The 15,625-nt window shown below is 54.5% G+C and overlaps 1 protein-coding gene across 1 annotated transcript in view; it reads right to left on the bottom strand.

The window, feature by feature from the left end:
• Kif26b (kinesin family member 26B) overlaps window positions 1-15,199 on the bottom strand; it is a 268,481-nt gene extending 253,282 nt beyond the window's left edge. Inside the window, exons 1-2 of the mRNA XM_090341527.1 lie at window positions 15,137-15,199; window positions 14,417-14,818 (exon numbers count right to left, since the gene is read on the bottom strand). Of these exons, the coding sequence (XP_090197653.1) occupies window positions 14,417-14,818; window positions 15,137-15,199 (465 nt within the window). The remainder of the gene's footprint in view (window positions 1-14,416; window positions 14,819-15,136) is intronic.
• Window positions 15,200-15,625: the final 426 nt, after the last annotated feature.

Here is a 15,625-nt window from a genome sequence, read left to right as displayed (position 1 = left end):
GGTCTCCCCACTTCTTGCCCAGCACAGACCCAGCAGGGACAAGGCCAACAAGACCTCTAAACCCGGGAGCCAGAATAAACTTCTCCTTTTCAGTTGATTTTCTCAGGCACGTGGTCAAATGATGGAAAGCTGGGCTGGAGAAGGATCTGACAGCCCCAAAAACATTTCAGTAAGAGCTCCGGGGAACCAAGTGCTCCAAAAAGTCTTCAGAAACTTCCAGTGGAACTCTTGCTCCCCCCTCACTGGTCAGAACACAGATCTGGGCAGCTGGTTACAGTTCATCCAGAAGGGACAGCTCGCATCCTGGGCCAGGCGTACAGGCCTGGTCACCTGCCCTACTGCCTCACGCCTCACTGCCCCTGCCCCTGCAGCTGCGGCAGACACCCCTGCTCTGCACTAGGCAAACACCTGAGCATCCTCAGGCTGGCTGAAGGGAGGGCACCCCAGCCTTCCTGAGGCCCCGTCCCACCCATCCCTGCCTTGGCCACACAGATGGAGCGATTTGGTTGGCCGTGTTTCCCAGCTGTTCTGGAGAACAAATGTGGTGACCGGGGTTTACAGCAGCATGCATTAAGGACTGCACCCACAAGGGACCAATGATGGCACCAGGGGGCGACCCAGTAATGTCTCTCTCTTTTGTGCTTCTTCCAACATGTGTCACACTATAGAGTGGGGGCATAGGGGTTACTGCTTATGGGGGGCCAAGCGTCCAGTTGGAAGCATGGACACACACAGGATGTAGAGGGTGGTAGCAGCTGCATGTCATGTGAATGTACTCAAGGCCACATAGCCAGGCACTTAAGAAGGGCTAAACCTGTGAGCATCTATGCTGTGTACATTTTAGCACAATTAAAAAAAAAAGAAGCCAGGTGCTGCTGATTCACACCTGTAATCCCAGCTATGCCAGGAGACTGAGATGGGTGGATCACAGTTTGAAGCCAGCCCAAGCAGACAAGTCTATGAGACTCTTACCTCCAATGAATTAGAAATCCATTTATCAGAATAAAACAGAAAAAGCCAGAAGTAGAGCTGTGGCTCAAGTAGAAGAGCACCAACCTTGAGCAAAGCAAACCAAGTGAGAGTGTCAGGCGCTGGCTGAGTTCAAGAGGCTGCTGACAAAAGACAAGCCTGGAGAAAAGCGCTCCAACAAAAACCAAAGCCTTGAGGTCATGTCTGAAGCTTTAAAACACAGCCCAGGCTGAGCTGGTGGCTCATGTCTGCAATCCCAGCTACTCAGGCTATGGAGACTGGGAGGGTGGTGATTCCAACCCACACAACCATCTCAACAGAAATGGCTGGCACGGTGGTACACGCCTGTCATGCCTGTTACAGACGGGAGCACGAACGGAAACATGGCCATCCAGATCAGCCTAGGGAAAAGGCCCCACTCCAAAAATAGTGAGCATGATAAAGGGCTGGCGGCACAGCACAGAGCCCCGAGTTTAAACCCCAGTATTGCCAAATACACACACACACACACACACACACACACACACACACACACACACACACTCTTCAGATCTGTGGCTGGCATTCAAAATCTTTATCTCCTAGCTCTGAAGTATGTCTTGACCACAGCCCTGGCAGTGAGATCTGACTCTGTGTGACTCTCCTAAGGAATAAGCTACCCCACCCCTCACCCCACCTGCCTCCCAGAGCCACAGCATGGCACTGCCAGGTCTCCTCCTCTGCCTTCAGGCCCCTCCATCCGAAGGAAGTCAAGCCCCCTCATGGAGCTCTCATTTCCCAGCTAGAAACACAGGAACAGGGCCATCAAACCACAGAGGGAACCCAGGCTCCAGAGGCCCTGGCCAGCATCTTCTCCTAGACATCTTCGAAGGGTCATTTGGCCAATCGTAAAAAGCCTAAGTCACCATCACCATTACCCACAGTCAGGAAGTAGGAACAACACAGACACACACACACAATCAAAGTCAAAGGCAATACAAGTACCTACCCCATCCATTCATAGGCACTGGGGCCAGTACAGCTGCAACTGAGATTCCATTCAGAGCCCAGGACGCTGGGAGGCCGGTGGCCTCTCATCTGCTCCAGGCTTGCACAGTTGCACACAATGCAAAGTCCCCACCCCCCACCACAGCCTAATGCTTCCTGTATTTGCCGCTCCACCGTCTATCCCTGTGGATGCCCACTTAACAACAGGAAATAGTGTTATTCAAGCCGGGTGTGGTGGGGTGCGGTGGCTCACACCTGTAATCCTAGCTTACTCAAGAGGCTGAGATCTGTGGATCATGTGCAAATCCCCAAGATTCTTATCTCCAATTAACCACCTGAAAACCAGAAGTGGCGCTGTGGCTCAAGGGACATGGCAGTAGCCTTGAGCTGGACAATGCCCAGGCCCAGAGTTCAAGTTCCAGGACCAACAAAAAGAAAAAAGTAAAAAGAAACAGTGTTATTCTGCTCGGCATTGGGGGTGCAAGCCTATAATCATACCTGTGAGAGAAGCTGAAATTGTTAGATCCAAGTTCTAGGCCAGCCCAGGAAGAAAGGCGTTGGTGAGGATCCTCTCCTGAATAAAGACACAGAGGCTACCATACCTGTTATCCTAGCTACCAAGAAACCTAACCTAGGTAGATCGCATCCAAATGCATCCATGGACAGAAAACAGCAGGTAAAAATCTGGTCTGGAGGCAAGGCTCAGCACTGAGTACCTGTCTAGCAAGTAAGAGAGTCAGAATTCAAACCAGTACAAAAGACAAGAAAGAGACTGAGAGAGAGTATAATCCTGGCTACTCAGGAGATTGAGGTCTAGAGATCCAGATTCAAAGTCAGCCTGGGCAGAAAGTCTTTGAGACATTTAATCAGCAAAAACTGGAAGTAGTAGAGTGCTAGCCTTGAGTAAAAAAGCTCAAGGACAGTGCCTGGCCCCGAGGTCAAGCTCCACTGCCAGCACCCCATACACAGGCCTGACACTCCTTCCAGGACACCCAGTGAGGCGACCCAGGACAACAGTTACACTGCATATGCAGAAGGGCACTAAACTAACCACAGCCTTGGTGAGACTCAGGGCCATGGTGCCAGGTGGGTTTTCGAAGCCGCAAAGTCAAGCTGCTGCTGTCGTGCAGCTGTCAAGGCCCCAAGTTTACAAAATCATTTTCAGAGTTTGCTGCGAAACAGGCGATGTAATTGTAGCAATGTGTTAATAACTGTCATGCAGGGAGCCATTAACGCGCTGCTCACATGAAGATTTGCTTGCCAGCTCAGTATCTGCTCGGGGCTGACATGTGCCATGCAAAGCTGGTCACATGACATGAACGGCGGCACAGAGACCCACAGGACAGATCCACAGGATGTGGCGATGGTGTCCACACCCCACAGGATAGCTGCCCTCCCGCCCTCCTCTCAGAAGGATGGGGCACCCCCAGCCCTGCCTGTGTTCCTGCAATGCCTCCACCCCTCCTCCCCCAGGGTTTATCGTGAGGCTCGGGGGGGGGGGGGGGCAGAAAGGCAAAGGACCAGGAAGCAGGAAGTGCAGGGACACCCAGCCCAGCACACGCCCACGTCCACTACAGAACCCTGCTCCTGCCATCTCACCTTTCCAAGCTCGCTCCTCTGTAAGCTGGGGACAAGTAACAAGGCCTGTTCCAGGAGCGGTGGTGAGGGCGAAAAGTGAGACACCGAGCCAAGCACCAGTGGCTCGCCCGTAATCCTAGCTACTGAGGAAGGTGAGCTCGGAGGATCACAGGTGAAGCCAGCCAGGCAGGAAAGGCCACGAGACTCTCATCTCCAAGTCACTTCTCCTAAAGAAGCCAGAGGAGAGCTGTGGCTCGAGGTGGAGTGCTAGCTTTGAGCAAAGCGACCTCAGGGACAAAACCCAGGCTCCAAGTTCAAGCCCCAGGACCAGCACAAAATATAAAGAGCTAAGCTTACAATTAAAGCAATAGATAGCCTGCCCTGCAAGCACAAGGCCCTGAGTTCAAATTCCAGTACCACTCCCTGCCCAAAGAAAAGTATTACCGTGTAGAGGACACACAGTACTCAAATAAAACAAAAAGATGAACGCCCAGCAGCTGCCACGAGGACGAAGTAGCTGCAGAAGAAAATTCTATCAAGACCCCAGAGGCGGAGCCGAGTGGCACGGGGCTCTCAGGAGACCCCAGGCGGCCCAGGGTGCTGTTGCTGCCACCTCGCACCCCCCACCAAGGACCGTGTGGGGAGGCGAGGCCAGGCCCTTACCCGCCAATGCGCGTACGTCCACCTCCATGGGCACCAGCTGGGAAGAGATCTCGCCACATGGCAACCCGAGAACTGCCAGAAATCCATCTAGGATTTTGTCCAGCATCTCTTTCTGGATTGCTGGGGCGAGAAACCAGCCCCATGACGTCTCCGGGCCTCCTTCCAGCTTTGCAGAGGCTCACAGGCTCAGCAGTCAAGATCGCACCCTCTCCACCCTCCTAGTTTACAAAAGCAAATGTTTCCAGCACACGTGAGGACACAAGCTGCATACCTAGCACTGCTTAAAAAGGAGGGAAGGAGGGAGGGTTATTCAGGCCACCTGGGTGACTTTCCTGATACCACAATGCTAATGATGCTGGAAGCTAACCTGTCCCTCTGTCCCCAACCTCAGGACAGTCACTTCACCTAATTAGCTGGAACTGTTCACAGCCCCCTGATACTTATTTAGTCTGTGTTTCTCCCCATCCCTTCCATCCTTCTTCCCTCCCTCCTCCCCCACTCTGTCTCTCACCCCATCACGGGCTACTGGCTGGCAGGGTCAGAAGAGATGACCCCTCCCTCCACTACCTGCTAGGGAGCCAGGGAGAGGAGGTGGCAGACGGTACCCAGGGTCGCATGGTTCATTCTGTACAGGATTCTGGCTACAAGGCTCAACTACTTTTAGCGGTTGCTATTTTCATTTCATAGGTCAAATGACTGTTGCACAAAGTCACCAACTGGATGGAGTGCAGTAAGGACGCCATGTCTGTCAGGGTAAAGAACACAGCAGCAGTCAATCAAGGGGGCAGAGTTTCTTGGGAAAGCATAACTGCTCATCAAAGCATTGAGAGAGTTAGTGCCGGGCGTGGTGGCTCACGGTGTCATCCCCGCTACTCAAGAGGCTGAGATCGGAGGATCATGGTTCAAAGCCAGCCCAGGCACTAAAAGTCCATGAGACTCTTATCTCCAATTAATCACTAGAAAACCAGAAGTGGTGCTATGGCTCAAGGGGTAGGGTGGTGGAATCCTTGAGCTGAAGAGCTCAGGGACAGCGCCCAGGCCCAGAGTTCAAGCCCCATGAGCGACCAAAAAAAAAAAAAAAAAAGATGGAATCAGACACACACTACACACATGCACATTCATATATACACACACACAATCATCTACACATATACATATGAACACTCACATACACATGCAAACATACATATATACATACCACATACATACACACATATACGTACCATTTACACACACATACACATACATGCACGTATCACACATACCTACACACGTACGCATGTGTACATATGTGTACACATGCATACATATATACACATACACCACACACATGCAGTATACACGCACACATACACACAACTCAACCTCACCAAGTTCCTGTGTCTTCATAGAAAACCAATTCCTCAATTAGCAATTACAACTCTCAGCCATCACTCAGGTGAGATTAAAAAAAAAGTCATTAAATCTGTATTTGCTCCTTCCTGCCACCCATGGTAGGGAAGCAGGTTTTAACTTATTTGCAGCTATACTTTCAAACAAAAAATAAAATAAAATAATTAGAAATGTGTTATATTTGAGAAGCATGTTTTGTGGAGAAAAGTTCTAAGAATTTCCTGTGGCTGGCAATAGTGTTGAACTGAAAGTCCAGTAAGTAGAAAAAATGAATTAAAGCACCCCTAGCTGAAGTCTTCTCTACAACACGAGGACACACTGCATGGCACTAAGACATTCAAATGCATGCTGGGTCTCTGTCCCTCCTCTGTGCCTGGGGGCTCCAGGGGACAGAGCTTAGGAAGAGAGGCCATCGCCCAAAAAACCCAGTTCACGTGCATGGCAACTCAGCTCAGCGGGAGCACTGTGTGACTGAATGAGAGGCTCAGCTGACCTGGACAAAAAGAAAGTGCTGGATAATTCCATTTTCTCTGACTTCATTTCTCTTTGGTGTCAAATCACTAAAAACAGGAAAGAAAAGAGAAAGGGAAGAGGGGGAGGAGGGAAGAGGTATGTAGGAAAAAGGAGACAAGGAGGGAGCAAGGAAGAGGGAGGGGAGAGGGGGGAGGGATGGAGGGAGGGAGGGAGGGAGGGCGGCTTCTTCATAAAGTCAACTCTGTGGGCAGTGAATGGAGGAGCAGCACAGTGGTGGTTAACTGCTGTCTCACAGTTCCCAGTTCTCACACACAGCCTGCTTGCGTCCTGTCCTTACCCCACTGGACAAGTAGAAGAAACAGAACCTAAGTGGTCTAAGATCAAAGGTCACACCCTAAAAGATGGAGCCAGGCTTCTCAGCCAAGTCTGCTGACCCGGGTCTTCCCTTTAAGGAATAGCATCAAAGAGCCATGGGCCTCTCGCAACCGGGCAAGGTCCACATGGGCCTCTTACAACCACCCAAGCTCACGCCATAGGCCTCTCACAACCAGCCTCCCACCAACTGCAATGCTTCCTCAATGTCCCTGCCTCCCAGCCCCTCCTGGATACGCTGCCATCAGCTGCCCTTCTCCAGGGCATCAGAAACTCTTTAAGCAGAGACTCTCAGGGACATTGCCCCTTGATCCCTCCAGGTGGCCCCTCTCTCATCCCATCCCCAGGGCCCATGCTTCACCCACGGCTAAGACACCCTGTGCTCCTGTTTATCCTCCCTATTCTCCAGCCTCTCCTCCTCAGTCTATCTTCTTGGCTCCTAAGGCTGCCTGTCCTTCGGAGCCAGTAGGCCCCACAATCCCCCCCCCCCCGCCCCCGTGCTGGTACTGTCCCTGCCTCACGTCCACGTAGCTCACAACATCTGTGAAGTCTACCTTTGCCGGGCTGGAAGCTCCCAGCCAAGCCTCCATCTCTGAACCATTCTAGGGCCCAGGCTGGACCCAACTCTCAGTATGTCTGGACCACTCCACCTCCAGACATGACACAACCTCTTGACACAACTGGACTCCTCCACCCCAAGTGCCACCTATTTCCTTACCCATATCCATGGTGGGAAACCAGGCCCAGAAGAACCAATCCTTGCTGGGTGCAATGGCTCACGCCTGTCATCCTAGCTACTCAGGGGCTGAGATCTAAGGATCGCAGTTCAAAGCCAGCCTGGGCACTAAAGTCCGTGAGATTCTTTTTTTTTTTTTTTTTGCCAGTCCTGGGCTTGAGCTCAGGGCCTGAGCACTGTCCTTGGACTTTCTCAAGGCTAGAGCTCTACCACTTGAGCCTCAGCACCACTTCCAGCTTTTTTCTATGTATGTGGTACCAAGGAATCGAACCCGGGTCTTCATGCATGCTAGGCAAGCACTCTACCACTAGGCCAAACTCCCGGCCCCAAGTCTGTGAGATTCTTATCTCCAATTAACCACCAGAAAACTGGAAGTGGTGCTGTGACTCAAATGGTAGAGTGCTAGCCTTGAATTGAAGAGCTCAGGGACAGCACCCAGGCCCAGAGTTCAGGCCTCACGACCAACAACAAAAAAGAACCAATGCTTCTCTCTGGCTGTATTAACCATCTGAAAAATGAGTAACAACAGCTACACCCTTAAACTAGCCAGAATCTGGAGACCCTTGTTCCCCTCCTCTTCCTCTGACCCCATAACTCAGCCACCATACATCGTGGATGTTCTACACACCAAATCATCAGCTCTGAGCTGCCTGTTCATTCTCAAGGCTACTCTAGTGCTACCCGAGTGACTTAATCAAGACATCGTAAGGGACCTAGTGACATTCCTCTTTTTCATCTGCTCAGATGATCATTTCCCTCCCTCCTCCAGTGACTGCCCACTGCCTGCAGGTGAGATCCAGATCCTATCCCTCCCTTCCCCTGTGCCACTGGTTCATGCACCCGCCTGCCTTGCCCTAAGCCCGGAATGCCTGATTCATGATGCACAAATCCTATTTCACTGTCCAGAGCTAGCCCATCCCCTGCCTGAACACCAAAGTCCTGGTCCGACACTCGCTACACCGCAGAGTAGACCTGCGTTGTGTGCCTGGCTTCAATATTTGGGCAGGAATTCCAATCTTCTTCATAATTTGGTTTATGATTTGATGTAACATTGTAGTTAACACACAAATTCTCATATGATCATCAAAGCAACAACAATAAATAAAATGTTATCAAATTGAACCCAGCAGCATATTTTTAAAGCACACCCGGCAGAGTATGGGGAATGCAAGGATGGTTTAATATTTGGAACTCAAGGGTGCTCATTTATAGTATTTATAGATCTAAATAACTTATAGGTCACATGACTGTCTCCCTAAGTACTATGAATACATTTCTGATTTTTTTTTTCTTTTTTGCCAGTCCTGGGCTTGAGCTCAGGGCCTGAGCACTGTCCTTGGACATTCTCAGGGCTAGAGCTCTAGCACTTGAACTTCAGCACCACTTCTGGCTTTTTTTTTCTATGTATGTGGTACCGAGGAATGGAACCCAGGTCTTCGTGCATGCTAGGCAAGCACTCTAACCACTAGGCCAAACTCCCAGGCCCTAGTCCTGATTTTTAAAATATAAAATACTACAGGAACTATACACACATCCTTAACTGGCAAAAAGAGAGAGAATCCTACTCAATGGGACAAAGTAATTCTCGTCCTCACTGCAGCACCACCTCTAACCATTGTGTGAGAAGTTGTCTGCCAATGAGAAAAATAAGAAAAAAACACCTAAAGGCATAAAATCAGCAGGGAGAAAGAAATATCTCTATTTGAAGACAACATTTTTACACAATTTTTAAGGAGTAAGTATTTTTCAAAAAATAACCGTGAAACTAGGTGCTGGTGGCTCATGCCTATAAGCATAGCTACTCAGGAAACTGAGGTAGGAGAAACATGGTTCAAAGGCAGCCCAGGCAAGAAAGCTTAAGAAATGCTTATCTCCAATTAACTACCAAGAAAGCCACAGCAGGGCTGTGAATGAAGCAATGGGGTGAAAACTCAGGGATAGTTCCCAGGCCCTGAGTTCAAGCCCCAGGACTGATACACACACACAGAGTAATGGTATTCACTGGGCACTGTGTTGATTATGAACTATTCAACTTGTAGGTGAGGATGGGAAGGAAAAACTGGGCGAGAGCGAAGGGGTAACACTGTCAAAAAAGAAATGTACTCATTACCTGACTCACATAACTGCACCCCTCTGTACATCACCTGTACAATAACAATGAAAATAAATGAATGCCCTAACAGAATTTAATAAATATCAGTCATTATAAAATTAACATGGAGTCATAGCTAATAAAATGAATATGCAGGTCTGTCTTCTCCAGCTATATAATTAACAATCTGAAGAGACAATGGAAGTGTGGATTCCATTCAACAACAAAACCCATAATAACATGAGGCATGCAGAGCTTCTACAAGGACTCCCTAAACACTGATGACAAGTAGCTGGGCATGGTGGCACAGGCCTGTGACCCCAGTATCGGGGAAGCAGAGACAGCGGGACCAGCTACTGATGTAGTAGTCTACATACTAAGCCTGACCCCAGACATCTTTTCTTTGTTTTTTGTTTTCTTTCCAGTCCTGGGGCTTGAACTCAGGGCCTGGACACGGTCCTTGAGCTTTCTCAAAGCTAGAGCTCTACCACTTGAGCCACAGCACCACTTCCTGCCTTTTTTGTGTATGTGAAACCAAGGAATCGAATCCAGGGCTTCCTGTATGCTAGGTGAGTACTCTACCACGAGGCCATGCTCCCAGCCCAAACATCTTGTTTAATTATTAGAAATTAAAATGTATTCAATGGAAAGCCTTTGTATGTTCTTGGAAAACCCCTCCCCAGTTTATATATACATTTATCATGGTCTCAACCAAAAGCAGTTTTCCAGGGTTGATAAACTGATTGGCAAGTTCCTATGGGAAAATGGTCATGGAAGAACCACCAGGGAGCTCTTAGAAAAGAGGGGCACTGTTGGGGGCCCAGCATGGAAGCTGACCTCCAAACTGCTGTACTGAGAACGAGGTGGGGGTAGGGGCAGGAGGAGACATGCGCAGGCAGATCAAAAAACCCCACTCCCAAAAGACAAAGGACCCACACCCCCACAGCCTGCCTCACACAATCTAAGTTCACCACACAAAGACATCATCTTAAATCCCAGAGTGGAGGTTGAGTGCCCTAATACAGGTTTGAAGACACCTGGCTCTCGAGAGGAAGACCCATGCCTTTTTCCATATACCCTGCCGGAGCAGAGATCCAAATACAACCAAATACCAAGGAGGACCCCGTGTAAACCTGGGAGGCACAGGAGCCGCTCTGTGGAAGAGGGAGGAAGGGAGCAGATGGCTCTCTGACATGACTCCAGGTCAGCTGGCTTCCAGGGCAGGCCCAAGGCAGGGCCAGGAAGGACGATGGCTACAAAGTGACCTGCTATTTTGATAACTATTCCTAAAGTCATTCAGGAACACAAGGGCAGGGAAGGATGAGGTGGGTCAGGCCAAACTGTGCAGCAACTGAGGACGTCCCACCAGCAGCCACTGCACGCATGTGCACACACAGGAAGTCCCGGCCACCAAGAGCACTCAGGGGTTACGGAGAAACAGTGATCAGGACACTGGTTTGGTATTCCAGAGAAGAGATGGGGACCTCCCTGACCTCACAATCTTCAGGGAAGGCCAGCGCCTGCTCTATGAGAAAGTGATACTTCCTCAAAGAACCTGCAGGTTCTTTCTCTCCAGGCAGGACAGGGCCTGGAGCAGGTAGACAGCAGACTCCCTGCACGTGGCATGTGCACATATGAACATTCTTTCTCTCTCTCTCCCTGCCCCCCTCCCCCAGGCACACTAACTGTGACACGCAGGACTTAGGAGGCTACAAGCTCCGATTTCTCTGTTCTTAGCATCTTTGCAATTTCTGGATGAAGTAATTCTGAGGCGGGGCGCTGGCAGCTCACGTGTGCAATCCTAGCCACCAGGAGGGTGAAATCTGAGGATCACAGTTTGAAGCTAGCCTGGGCAGAAAAGTCTGTGACATTCTTATCTCTAACCAACCAGCATAAAGCTGGAAACAGAGCTGTGTTTCAAGGGGCAGAGTGCCAGCCTTTATAAGCAGAAGCAGTTAAAGGACAGCACCCTGAGTTCAGGCGCGCACGCACACACACACACACACAAAACCATGTTCATCTTTACTTTCCTACAGGCAATTGTTTGCCTGTATGCATGGTGTGTGTGTGTGTGTAAAACAATGTTACCCTCATTACTCTTAGCCTCTTACCCATTCGCTGATGAATGGCTCAATCTGATTTCATACAATGTGGTCCAAGTTCTCAGTGACTTAATCCTTTCGAACGCTGACAAACTACGAGCTTGGCCATTTACAAGCCATACCTGAGAGCCCAGGCCGCCATCTGCAGAGGCTGGGCGGGCAGTCACAGGCCGGAGTTTTGCGCAGTGAACGAGGCTGCTATGAAGACTGACCACACTGTCTCCACTGTTAGAAGGCCATGTTCCCAACTTGTGAAGCCTTGGGGAAGGGACAGTGATACACAGCAGGACTGCCCCACCCCTCAGCTGTCCCCCTCTCTAAAATACTTCCCCTGTGACAGGCTGTAATGATGCCTTCTGGAAATAGCTAAGTGTTCTTAAAAGAAGCAGAGCTCAGCTCCCTCACGGTAATGTTGAAAGCGCAGTGTCCGTTTTCCCTCTCCATGAAGTGTTTTATGAGGCTGGGGGTAGTCTTTGGAATAGAGTTATTTCTCATGGCCCCCCTTTTTTAGAGCTGACAAAACTACAGAAATATGTATTTATATCTTCCGAAGTCTAGACTTCCTTGGGCTCAGGCTATTTCAAGACCACGTTTGGTGTTTTTAACCCCAGGACACATTCCTGCTTTTCATCTGTCATCTTTCTCCCACTTCTCAGGAGGCCTGGCTAATCTGCCTGATATTTCTGGACTGATAAATGGACTCAGAAATGTGACGGAGAAAGAAAATCAGATAGCGACATTGCTGTGGCCTAGCCTCTTATCAACAGGGAAATGAATACAGGTCTGATAACCTTTAGCCGACTACTCAAGGAATTTCTTTGGTCTGATGTTTACGGGACTTACATAGCCAGCCCCAAAGTCCCATCACAGATGTGGGCACCAGGGAGGTGTGTTCCCATGAGACGCCTCAGCCCGGGGCCTCTGTTTCTAGCGGGATGCCTAGACCGTCTCCACATAGGAAAGCTCCTCACTGTTGGGCACGAGGCAGGTTTATGTCTGCACGTGGGAAACAGCAGTGGGTGGAGGACTTTCCTCACTGAAAGCTCACACTTCTCACCACCGCATACTCCCATTGTCCCACACAAGAAACCATAGGAACCAAGCAGTAACTTTCTTCCTGGCCCAGATCATGGAAGTCAACCCCGATGCCTTAGGTCTGCCCCCGGCACCATGCCCTCCTCAGGAGTGGTCTGTGGGCACTCGGGCAACACCGTGACAGTCCCGAGTCTTGAGCAGCATCGGCTCCATTCCCCATCCCTTCGGCAGAGAACTCCACCTCCATCCATGGGAAATCCCAACCCTGCTATCCCCCTTCTCTGTCCACAGCACTTCCACCTTCCTAGCTTCCCAGTGATGCCAGGTGGGGTCGCCATTGCCAAGAAGCCTGGGCTCCCAGCACTAGACTGTGGTGGTCCCTCTGGGCCATCAGAGCCCATCACTACTGGGGGACAACGTTCACCCCTGCAGAGCTTCCCAGCATTCCCTCTCCACTCCAGCCAACAGTCTGGAAACGAGATACAAAGAAGTCAGTGGAGCCCTAACTCACGCTCAGGGAGCACGGTGGAGGAGTCACAGGCTAGCAGGATAGTTGGGAAATTCATTCATGATATTAGTGGGTAATGTTTCACTTTTTAAAGAACTGATCACTCAATATCCCAAAACAAGTTGGCGGTGGAGGAAGAAGTGACCCGTTCCATTGTGTGCAGATGTCCTGCTCTCGCTTGCCTTGACTTGGTAATGCCTGTTCACCGAGCTGTGTGTAAAGCGCCTAGTCCCGTCTAGAGCTCTGCTGGGAAAACACCCTCAGATCCATTGGGCGTCCTAAGAGAACCACAAGGGTGCGTTCTGCCAGTTACCCCCACAAAAACATGTCTGTCTTCCAGACCCTTCACTCTCAGGGGCAAATTACATGTTGGCGTGGCAATGCCGCTCTTGTTGGAAGGAAACTGGACCCCTCCAGCGCCCCAGGGCTGGTGAGTCCCCCAGGGGTCCGGGAAGAGGTCTGGCCCTGGGTCACCAGCAAACCTCGTAGGTGTAAGGGACGCCGAAGCCAGTCAGGGAGCCCGAGACACACAAGCCGTCTCCCCAAGACCCCATGGAGCGGGTCCTGGCCCGCCAGCCTCCAGTCCTGCCGAGGGCAAGCTGACCACGCGCCCCGGGAGAGCCATGTGAGCAGGGGTCCGCCCCACCCCGCCCGCCGGGACCCGCGAGGGCGCACGCGGGTCGCACGAGGTCCCATGGCGCTGCCTCGACCGCCGCGGCGGCTGCCCCTGCGCCCTCGGCGGGGATCTGCCTTCTTCTTCCCGCGGGGAGCGCTGCCGAGTCGGCCAGAGCCTCCCGACCCGTCCCCGGCGGCCCTGCCGCTCGTGACCAGACCCGCCGAGCCCAGACGTCCACCGGACGGGGCTGGGGCTGCACGGCGGGGGGGGGGGGTCCCGGGGTCCCGGGGTCCCGTCCCACCCCCCCGACACACCGCTGCCGGGCGGGAAGGAAAGCTTCCCCGGGCCCTGGTACCATAACGCCTCCCGAGGCGGTTCCTGAACGCCCGGCCCCGCCGCCCCGGTCCCCGCCGACCCGGTCCTCGCCGTCCCGGTCACCCCCGCCCCGGTGCCCCCCTCGCCCCGGTCTCCCCAGCCCCGGTGCCCCCCCGCCCCGGTCTCTGCCGTCCTGGTCCCCCCCCCCCCCGCCCCGGGTCCCCGCCGCCCCGGTCACACCGCCCCCCCGCCCCGGTCCCCGCCGTCCCGGTCACACCCCCCCCCCGCCCGGGTCCCCCCCGCCCCGGTCCCTGCCGTCCCGGTCTCCCCCGCCCCGGTGCCCCCCCCGCCCCGGTCTCCCCAGCCGGGGTGCCTGCTGTCCTGGTCCCCCCCCCGCCCCGGTCCCCGCCGTCCCGGTCACACCGCCCCCCCCGCCCCGGGTCCCCGCCGTCCCGGCCCCGGTCACAGCACCCTCGCCGCCCGCCACGCCGCGCACGGCCACCCGCCTCATCCGCGCTCTGCCCGTGGAAGCCGGCGCCCTCCCTCTGCCCGGGGCCCAGCGGGGGCGGCGGCTCACCTTGCCCGGGAAGGGCCCGGGGAGCAGCAGCCGCAGCGCCTGCCTCTTCAGCTCCTCCAGCCGCGCGTGGCAGTTTTCGCACCAGACGCCGCCGCGGTCGGAGCCCGGGGAGGAGCCGCCGCCGCTGCCCGAGCCCGGGGAGCCGGTGCCGAAGCCCGGCGAGCCGCCCAGGGAGCCCGGCGAGCTGGTGCCGATGCCCGGGGAGGCGGGGCCCGGGGAGCCGGTGAAGGAGCTCGGGGACGAGGTGCCCGAGCCGGGGGACGGCGTCCCCGACGAGCCGAGCGCCGAGCCCGCGCCCTCGGGGGTGGGCCGGGCCCCCGCGCGCTCCTCGTAGGCCCGGCGGTACCAGCTCTCGGGCGAGAAGGGCGCGGCGGGCTTGGGGGGCGAGCAGACCTCGTTCACCTGCGGGGAGACAGCGCGGGGTCGGGCGGGGCTCCGGGCCGCCGGAGGAGCCCACAGCCCGCGCCCACCCCGGGGAGGCCGGGGCACGCGCTGCGGCCGGGCGCGGGGAGCGGCTCGCGGACCGGCGGGGCTCCCGGGGGACCCACCCGGGGGCTCCACTCCTCCTGGAAGCCGGGAATGCCGCCCCGGGAGGAACGAGGGGCCGGAGAGGCCCGGAGCCCGCCGGCCGCCGGGACCCGGCTGCGGCCCCGGGGAGGACGGGGAAGGAGCTGGGACCGCGTCCCGCGTCGTGCCCGCGTCCCGCCCGCCACAACTCACCCCGTATTTCTTGCCCCTGGCGGAGACCGCCAGCCGGTCTTTATTCCCGGCTACGGAATTCATGGTGGCCGTCTTCCGGAGCGGAGCCTAGGGAGGAGATGCTGCGGCCACGCTGCGGCCGCGGTCTCGCCCAGCACGCGCGGCCGGGCCGGGGGCGGGGCGGGTCCTGGCCCTCGAGTCCCGGCCTCCGGGTCGGGTGGGGATGAAAGCCCACGGGGCGCCGCCGGAGAGCCCGGGGCGTCCGCCCAGGCTGCGCCTCCGACGATGCGTCCCCGCCCCGGGCCGCCCGCCGCGGCCGCCCGGTCCGGTCCCCGGCGCGAGGGAGGCGGGCCGCGATCGCGGGGCCGCGGGGCCGGCGGGCGCCCCTCGCCTCGCGCGGGCCGGCGCGCGGACGCGGTCCGCCGAGCGGGCTGCGGGAACTCGCCTCCTCCCCGCGCCGGCGAACTGAGTTCAAAGAAATTCTCCCCAAATATAAAGATCCAGCCTCGG

The sequence above is a fragment of the Megascapheus bottae genome, chromosome 10, assembly GCF_031878675.1.
Source record: "Megascapheus bottae isolate mThoBot1 chromosome 10, mThoBot2.hap1, whole genome shotgun sequence".
Classification (NCBI taxonomy): Eukaryota; Metazoa; Chordata; class Mammalia; order Rodentia; family Geomyidae; genus Megascapheus; species Megascapheus bottae.
This window is presented reverse-complemented; position numbering and strand designations above follow the sequence as displayed.